General features: G+C 45.2%; 1 protein-coding gene across 1 annotated transcript; it reads left to right on the forward strand.

Annotated features, from left to right (window-relative positions):
• The first annotated feature begins 645 nt into the window (after positions 1–645).
• Positions 646–8,602, forward strand: LOC128740733 (uncharacterized). Its single transcript, XM_053836298.1, has 3 exons — positions 646–2,976; positions 5,282–5,432; positions 8,478–8,602. Exons 1-3 carry the CDS (start codon positions 646–648, stop codon positions 8,600–8,602), a joined length of 2,607 nt encoding a protein of 868 aa, XP_053692273.1.
• Positions 8,603–9,740: the final 1,138 nt, after the last annotated feature.

Genomic DNA, 9,740 nt, shown 5'->3' on the forward strand with positions numbered 1-9,740 from the left:
CGGTGACGCGCCATCGACACTTTATTGTTCCTGAAGACCGCCATCATAGTTAGTGGCTTTAGTGGATGGAAATCGCCATCGCTATTCGGAAGACAAAGCCAGCTGGGCTTTTTGATTATAAATTATACAAGGCCTGATACCTTTGGGCAGAAGGTGAGATTCTGTCCAAAACTGTTTCGCGTGTCGCCTGGTGCGCTCTAGATTTTTGTGAATTGCATTTTTTTTCGGTTTGGCTTCGAGTTCTTTTCGACGATTTTGTACAGCGACGGTAATCCAGTTGGTCGTCTAACTGATCTGCAACCAGTGCGCCATTTGAAGGGACGTAGGGTCCAAGTGCAACGATCCGGCTACTCGCTCCATTTTGTTTTCCGGTGGTGTCATCGCTACGTTTTTGCTGCCACGCGACCTATTCGAGTCAACTGCTTCGACGAATTCGGGCCTACGCTGTAATTCGAACAACTCAACCGGCATCGAGTGTACCTCCTGTTCCTGGGATTTTTTGATTGATTCAAGGCATTGCTTGCCTTGGAAAAGGTGAGTACCTTTCCAAGCCGCTCACTCTCTTGCCTCCGGGTCTACCGTGGTCTCCTTTGTCTCCACAGCTAATTGTACTACTGAATTGTATTCTGCCTGCTGCCAATCGAAATGGCTGAGGAGCAACGCATTAGCCAGCTGACGTCCCGGAGATCGTCGATGATCGCAGCTCTGGGTCGGGTGGAGGCATTTCTTTCGGACTACGATCAACAACGAGACGCTTCGCAGGTACCGGTGAGGCTCGAGTACCTGACTAACATGTGGCAGAATTTGGACCAAATTCAAGGGGAACTAGAGGACAGTGAAACGACAGAAGAAGGTAAAGCTGTGCATGAAACGGTACGCGCTAACTTTGAATCGCGCCTCTTTGCAATAAAAGCTTCGCTGGTAACCAAACTATCTCCTCTTCCTGATAACGCTGCACTCCCTCAAACCCCGCATGCTTCTGCTCTATCTGGTATAAAACTGCCAACTATTTCGCTTCCTGAGTTCGACGGGGATTATCAGCAATGGCTGACTTTCCATGATACTTTTTTGGCTTTGATTCACGATAATGTTGACGTTCCGCCTATTCAGAAGTTTCACTATTTAAGGGCAGCTGTCAAGGGGGAGGCTGCTCAGCTGATCGAATCTATTCCGATTAGTTCCGCTAACTACCAATTGGCTTGGCGGACATTAGAAAGCAGGTACTCAAACGACTATTTGATAAAAAAGCGACATTTGCAAGCACTCTTCGATATTCCGCGCATGCAGAAGGATTCGGCCGCCGCTTTGCACACATTGGTTGATGAATTTGAGCGGCATACGAAGATTTTGCAACATCTTGGGGAGCCAACGGATAAATGGAGCAGCATTCTCGAGCATTTGCTTTGCACACGTTTACATGGGGACACCTTAAGAGCTTGGGAGGAACACGCTTCCACTGTGGAGGACCCGAATGTTACTTGCCTAGTAGAGTTTCTTCAGCGGCGAACGAGAGTGCTTGAATCCATTTCAGTAAATAATCATCAGGGGCCAAACCAGTCCGCATCGAACAACCATTCGGCTGCCAACGGGTACAGAAGACATTCCGATTTTCGGCTCTTATCCAATGCATCTACTGCTACTTCGTCGTACAAGTGTCTAGTTTGCGGTAATTCCCATTCTATAACTAGATGCGCTAAATTTCTGCAACGTTCCGCTTATGAACGCTTACAATTTGTGACCAGTAAGCGACTGTGCAATAAGTGTTTAAGGGGTGGTCATTTTGCCCGCGACTGTACTGACGAAGACAATTGCAGAAGGTGCAACCAGCGTCACCATACTCTCTTGCATTTGGAGCAATCTCATAACTACCGAACACCCAACAACGATTTTGCATGCCATACTACAGTTTCTGCTTCGCCGGATTCTCGGCCTACATCATGTAATGTTGTAGAACAAGCGTCTGCTCATGCTACCGAAATTATTTCAACTGTCGAAACCAGTGCTTCACTCCATCAAACTACTGAAAACGTATTCCTTCTGACCGCCGTCGTCAACCTCATTGATGCGTTTGGGCATGCGCATCCGGCACGCGCACTTTTGGACAGCGCGTCGCAACCGAATTTAATAACAGAACGAATGGCACGATCTCTCGGTTTGAAACGAAACCCCGTCAATGTAACTGTTCAAGGAGCAGGGCAGTTATCAAAAGTTATTCATGAGTCCCTGTTTGCTACAATTGCTTCGCGAAGTGAAAACTTTTCGTGTGGCATGAATTTCCTTGTGATGGATAAAGTAACCGCCGATCTCCCAGCACGAAACGTTTCAACGGTGGAATGGAAGATCCCGAAAGATATTTTCCTCGCTGACCCATTCTTCAATAAAAGCCAGCCGGTTGATTTGGTCATTGGAGTAAAACACTTTTACAGTCTTTTTCCAACGGCTGCGCGCATACAGCTCCGTAGTGACTTACCGCTACTGGTGGACAGCGTCTTCGGGTGGATTGTAGCGGGCTCGGCGGATCCAAACTCGAAGGCTGAGATGTCGCAGCCCGCATCCGATTCACGCCATTTCAACATCGTTTCAATGATGACTCTTGAGGAAAGCGTAGAGCGTTTTTGGAAAACGGAGGAGTTAACTACTAGCGACAATTACTCCATAGAAGAACGACAATGCGAAACGTTGTACCAAAATACAATAACAAGAAACTCGGAAGGACGATATATGGTTCGGCTACCGCGTAAAGCAGATTTCGACATAATGTTGGGTGAGTCAAAAGCTATGGCACGACGGCGATTTGATCTTCTCGAGCGACGTCTTCAACGCGATTCAAAACTCAAGGCTGAATACCACAAATTTATGACCGAATACCTGGAACTCGGTCACATGCGACTGGCTCAATCGAAAGGTGAAAGTGAATCACGCGCCTATTATCTTCCGCATCATCCTGTCATCAAAGATTCAAGTACAACGACGAAGGTGCGTGTAGTATTTGACGGTTCGGCTAAAACGTCTACTGGACTCTCACTTAACGAAGCTCTCTGTGTTGGCCCAGTAGTTCAAGATGAACTAATATCAATAATTTTACGGTTTCGTACTTACCCTGTTGCCCTGGTCGGTGATATTGCGAAAATGTATCGCCAAGTTTTGGTACACCCGGACGATACACCTTTACAACGTATTTTTTGGCGATTTTCCTCAGATGAACCTGTTCAGACTTACGAATTACTTACCGTAACGTATGGATTGGCACCGTCGTCCTTTCTAGCAACACGCACTTTGAAACAATTAGCAGATGACGAAGGTGACTCACATCCGCTCGGAAAACATGCATTGACAAACAATTTTTATGTAGACGATTTCATCGGTGGCGCGCAGACAGTTCAAGAAGCAATCGAACTTCGCACCGAGTTAAGTGAACTACTGACAAAAGGAGGACTCGTTTTACGAAAGTGGTCATCAAATCGTCTCGAAGTACTGCAAGGTTTGGCAGATGATCAAATTGGCACGCTATCGACAATAGAGTTCAGCCCGCATGAAACAGTGAAAGCTCTCGGGATTAATTGGGAACCAGAGCAAGATCTTTTGCGCTTTGACTCAAATGTAAAGTTAAGCGATTCGCCCCCTACAAAAAGATCTATTTTGTCTGACATCGCAAAACTTTTTGACCCGTTAGGTCTCATAGCTCCGGTTATAGTTAGGGCGAAAATAATAATGCAAGAACTTTGGTTGCTGTCCTGCGATTGGGATGAGCCGGTCCCCGACAATGTTCGCTCCAAATGGGAAAAATACCATCAAAGTTTACCGAAAATTTCAGCCTATCGAGTTGCTCGGTACGCTCTGCTTCGACACTCTACAGTACAGCTCCATACTTTTTCTGACGCCTCCGAGTCTGCGTATGGCGCCTGCGTGTACATCCGTTGTGAAGATCCGGAAGGAACCGTCCAAGTCCAGCTTATGGCCTCTAAATCACGTGTGGCTCCGCTTAAGCGGCTGACTCTCGCTCGTCTGGAGCTATGTGCCGCAGTCCTGGCTTCGCATTTGCACTACAAAGTAAAACAGGCCTTGCAAATTGACGTCGCTGCGTCCTACTTTTGGTCCGATTCTGCTGTGACACTACATTGGCTGCAATCACCACCGCACACTTGGCAGACTTGGTAATCGGGTCTCTGAAGTGCAGCATTTCACCCACGGCTGCCAATGGAGGCATATAAAAGGAACTGAAAACCCAGCTGACCTAGTGTCCCGCGGAATGTCCGTAGAAGATTTTTTGGCCAGCACACTCTGGAGGAATGGTCCAACCTGGCTAGCTTCCTCTCCCTTAGAATGGTCAATTACCAAGCTACCTGGAATTTCAGAGGAATCATTAGAACTGCGACATGTAGTAGTAGCCGCGCAGATGTCCCCCACGGTCAACCCTATCTTTTTTCGTTGGTCATCATTCACCCGCTTGCTACACGTGATTGCGTACTGCTTTCGATTTATTACCAATATTCGAGCCAAGGCCAGAACACAGCCCTCCCCCGAATTCAAATCAACCTTGGGAACACTTACCGTGGATCAACTCCTTCAAGCCAAAAGTAAACTCATACGCCTTGCTCAAAGCGATGCCTTTGCCCCAGAAATAAACGAACTAGCGAAAGGAAAGCCAGTATCCAAACATTCGAAATTACGTCAAATGAGTCCATTCTTAGATAGAGAGGGGATTTTGAGGGTCGGAGGTCGACTGAAGCTGGCACAGTTACCATACCAAGCGAAGCATCCCGCCCTAATTCCTAGCTCTCACCCACTATCTTTACTAATTGCCGAACATTATCATCGTAAAATGATGCATGCCGGAGGAAGACTGTTATTAAACGCCATTCGTGAACAATATTGGCCGTTACACGGCCGCCGACTAGCACGCAGCATAGTTCGCAAATGCTTTCGATGCACCCGCCTTAATCCGGTACCTGCGCAACAGCAACTTGGACAACTGCCCGCCAATCGAATCATTCCCAGCCGCCCGTTCACTGTCACGGGTATTGATTATGCTGGCCCGTTCTACCTAAAACCTATACACAAACGAGCACCCCCCGCAAAGGCGTATCTTTGTCTATTCGTTTGCTTCTCGACGAAAGCCGTCCACCTGGAACTCGTTAGCGATTTATCCACCCAGGGATTTCTTTCGGCACTACGTAGATTTATTTCCAGACGAGGTCGACCAGCTCATATCCACTCCGATAACGGCAAAAACTTTGAAGGGGCCAAAAATGTGTTGTCCGAATTATTTGCCATGTTGCAGAGCAGCCAGGAAAATGAAATCGCTATCACATGTACTGAAGAAGAAATCCTTTGGCACCTAACACCACCGAAAGCGCCTCACTTCGGGGGCCTCTGGGAGGCGGCCATAAAGGTTGCTAAGAAACACATCTTCCGCCAGCTCGGACCGTCTCGTATGTCATTTGAAGACTTATGCACAATCTTAACTCAAGTCGAATCACTGATGAATTCACGCCCGCTGCTGCCGATGTCAGAAGACCCAAACGATTTGGCGGCACTCACGCCCGGACATTTTCTCATCGGAACCAGTATGCTGTCCTTACCCGACCCAGATCATCGCAACATTCCTGTAAACCGGCTAGATCACTACCAAAAGCTGCAATTATATGTACAACAAATATGGCGTCATTGGCGTACTGAATATCTCCAGGAGATGCAAAGAGACACAACACTAAATCCACGGAATCGGAATTTCTTACCGGGACAAATGGTAATCGTCGTCGATGAACTACTCCCGTCGCTGCGCTGGCCGCTAGCACGTATTTTAACCACATGGCCGGGTCCAGATGGGATCACTAGAGTGGTTTCTCTTCGCACTGCCAGAGGAATTATTACACGTCCAATCACCAAAATATGCCTGCTTCCCGATATTGCTGCTGCTGACAGACCTGCTGCTACTGCTGAAGAAGATGAAGACGAGTAAATCCCTACTGCATCGCTGTATCCAGTTGCTGAAAATAACTGCTGAATATGTTTTGCTAGTTTTGGTTGAAATTGACATTTCAAGGAGGCGGTGATGTTATGTTGTAACAGTGGTGAATATGATAATTTTGCTACAATATAATTTTGGTCGATTAGGCAGGTTCACACTCAGTGTGACTGAGTGGTTAGGTGCGGTTAGATTTAGATAAGTTGTAGCATGTAAGTCATTCCATTACTGATTGCTAACTCGAGCAGACGTAATAATAAAGTTATCTTCATAAGTTCTCTTTAATATTCAAATAAAGTTTGTCGAAGTTTGTCACAACAAGCGGCAAAATTTTTATTTGGGAAAGTGTAGCCAAAAAAGGTAATGTATGCCGAAATTAGTAGCGTGCTGGGAATACCCTCCCGTACCCTAATACTTCATCGAATAATACATGTTATCAAAGTAACGACATAGACATTATACGGCATAGCGCTTCGTTACTCTTTCGTGCAACCCTTCGGGCCTTATACCTTTTAGTTTCAATATATCCTCTATGTCATGGCAGAAATTTTTGATCAATTAATGCAAATACATACCTCTAAAATGCATTGAAAAATGACTGGAGTCTACAGTTCACCGCAATATAGCAAACAAAAACGTAACAAAACATCTACAACCTACGTTACTTTTGCTGGCTAAACTATACTTCACATTGTCCCTTGTTAAAATTGTCCTATTGTCGATCCGATACAGAAGAAAATATTTGCAAATACAAAGTTTCACATTCAATACGATATAACAATTTCAGCGAGCAATTGTCGACACGTTCCTTTGCTCCCCGAAAACCGCACGAAATACTCCGCAAGAACAGCGCCAAACTTCTGCATTGGTGACCCAAAAGCCACCAAACTGTAGTGTAGTAGTACCTCGGAGAGGACGAAATTTTTTTCCCCATATTTCCATGTACGGCGGCCTTGTAGCGGCACTACTAGGCAGCGTATACGCTTCCGTTCCGAGGTCCATGCAGTGCCATGCATACCTACACGAAAAGTGCCGAAATCGCGAAACAATAGCCGCAAAGATGACAGCTCGAATGAACTTCCCATGAACCCACAAATGTGCACATTGCACACACGAAACTATTTTGCTTGCATAAACTGCAATTTGTGTGGGCGATGACTGCAGACGGCGCACACCCGAGGCTGCCGACCGCGACGACGCGGGTTGTGTTGGTATGTTTATGATTGCAAAATTTGTAGAGTAAATGAAATTCAAATAAGCGCATTCCGGTATGTTCATAATTTTTGGTGGTTGCTTGTTAATTTTTTTTTTTCGGAAGTTCATGCTTGCAACAAAAAACTTTCTGGTGTGAATAATATGATAAACGTTCCTGCCATGACTCCATGGAGTCTCGGAGTGGCAATCTTCGGTTGCGGTGGGACAGTTTAGCTTGTGAACTTTCGCTTGTCATAAAACCATGCAATGCAGCTGTTGAAACCGGCTAGCGTCGGTTCTGCAACAACACGGTTCGGCGAAACATGACGACAGCAACAAACAATTTAATGTGGTTAGATGAATGCAAAATTTGATTTACTCCTTGATTGGAAATTGCGGTCAGAAATGTTTAACCCCAAATTGTGTGGTACAATTGTCAAAGCAGGGGCCATTTCCAGGCCGGTTTTGATGCGCCATAGTTAGCCCGTTGTGTGTTAGTGGAATGTTTGAGACCCATTTACGGTGAAGTTTTCAGTTTTGTTATCAGTTTTGCATTGAATTGCCTCTGAAAACACTGAGTCAAATGTCAATTTATTTTTGCTCACTCAAGGTGAAACGAAATCGGGACAAACTTTTAGTTTAAAACATGTTCTAGGCACAATAAAGTTTGTTTAGAATACTTCTGACGCTTTTTGAAACTCACTACAACTGGTTTATAGCTAGTGGATTTCTTAAATTGTGAACTGTTTAAATCGTTGTTTCAAATAGACTGAGCAATTGGGAAACCTCAACCTTAAATTGAAAAGCAAGCACAATGTCTCAATACCACACTTACCTTCCTACTTTGTGAAGCTTGATGAAAATATTATGAAAATTGAATATTATGAACTTCTTCAGCGAGCGCAGCGAAGGCAAGAACTTTCCCGTCAAATGTTTGGAAAATCGTGACCACTCTACTGCACACTCCGTACGCTCTGTCTCTCGCAACATGAAACCTAACTTTTTCACTCATCTCCGGCCACCACCTCAGAGCATCAGCCAGGGTGCGGGTCAAAACAGCAGAGCGAATAGATCGTTTGGCCTTATCCATCCGGTTGAGGAACACGTTCTAATGCAAATTTAATTACAATCAGCTAACTCGTAGCCTCACCACACTTTACGAAGCGTACATGGTACGATGTACGATAGCACTCGGCAGGGAAAACCCAGGAGCTGTGGGATGAAAGAAAAAATCTATCTGACTGTAAAAGTTCCCATCGCAACCGCACTGAAATCTAATGATTTGTAATAAATTGTAAAATTTAAACGTTGTTAGTTGTGAAAGTTGCTCCACCGGGAACCGAGATGAAAACTGCGGGTGCAACCGGAGAAGGAAGCACCACCACGTACAACGCTCATTTAAATTTTGTGCAACTTCTACTCGCACACGGTGAAAGTTAATTTACAGCTACATGCATCAGGTTCGTTTTTGTATCCGCAAAGTTGATCCTTTTCCATTCGCTATCGTGAACCGGCACCGAATCTGGCTGCCAATTTATTCCGGCAATGTCAGACCATGCTGTGGAAAATCGAGTAAATAGCCAATTAAATTCTTCGCGAATAATAAATTCTCGCTCATTACCCTTTTCCGCCAATAAATTGGCCACTGCTGCGCGTAATGCAGTCAACTTGACCGATTCGAATCGGTCCGGGCGGGTCGAATCCAATTTCGGCTTTCCCGTGCCGCTGCAGACTTGATTAATGGCGGAAGTTAGAGGGTCCGTGCAGCCTTGCGGAAGCAGCAGGAAATTTGCAAACTCAATTCACTTTTGCACCAATCGTGTAATTAAGTTCAAATGTGAACCCGCTGATTTTGCGGCATAAAAAATTATTGAAATCACTCATTTTTTATGAGCCTGCGGTTTCGCGGAACTTTTCCCGAAAGGTACACCAAAAGCGCAATAAAGTTAGCCTTACAGCCACTGACAGCTTACTTTAACAGTTGCTGCACAAATCAGCTTCCAAAATTTATTCCGGTCTAACAAATTTAAACGTCTTGCAAAGTAATCCCATCAATTTCGCGAAAGCTTATAAATGACTGTAATCAAAAATAACTCACGCATAAAATTATTCGCTTTGAATGTCTTATACTCTCGCAATTGGTATTGGATTCAAGTGTCGCCTGACATGCGACGTCCAGCTCCAGTCCACCGTGCGCCACCACCGCACCGCACCCGTGGCCATGTCGGTTTAGCTGCCGTCTCACTGAAATTAGCTGATAAAAAGATCATTTTAAGTGACGCATAACGGTAAAAGCGAAAAAAAAGAAATGAAAGGTAGAAACCAAAATCCGACATCTACTTGACTCAAAAACGTGCAGATCACCGTAACAAAAACACGGACAGGAAATTACGACAGCAATTTATCTGCCAAGGGGGTGTTTTTCGGTGTGTTTGGATTCTTTCCGCATCTTTCGCCTTTTTCCATTGTCTTTTGGCCTAGAACAGCCGGTTGGACAGTTAGGTATAGGTACGTGTTTTACTTTGGTTTTTGGGAGCAAAAAAGCAATTATTTCAGGCAATCGAAATAGGAATAAACA

This window comes from Sabethes cyaneus, chromosome 3 (assembly GCF_943734655.1).
Source record: "Sabethes cyaneus chromosome 3, idSabCyanKW18_F2, whole genome shotgun sequence".
Lineage (NCBI taxonomy): Eukaryota > Metazoa > Arthropoda > Insecta > Diptera > Culicidae > Sabethes > Sabethes cyaneus.

What these genes read in the sequence shown, in the direction of transcription:
- LOC128740733 (XM_053836298.1), top strand. Translation starts at nt 646, where the DNA reads ATGGCTGAGGAGCAACGCATTAGCCAGCTGACGTCCCGGAGATCGTCG. An exon ending in ATTCAAGTACAACGACGAAG is followed by an intron (nt 2,977 to 5,281) that starts GTGCGTGTAGTA and finishes GCCATGTTGCAG; the next exon opens with AGCAGCCAGGAAAATGAAAT. An exon ending in CCGCCAGCTCGGACCGTCTC is followed by an intron (nt 5,433 to 8,477) that starts GTATGTCATTTG and finishes AAACGTTGTTAG; the next exon opens with TTGTGAAAGTTGCTCCACCG.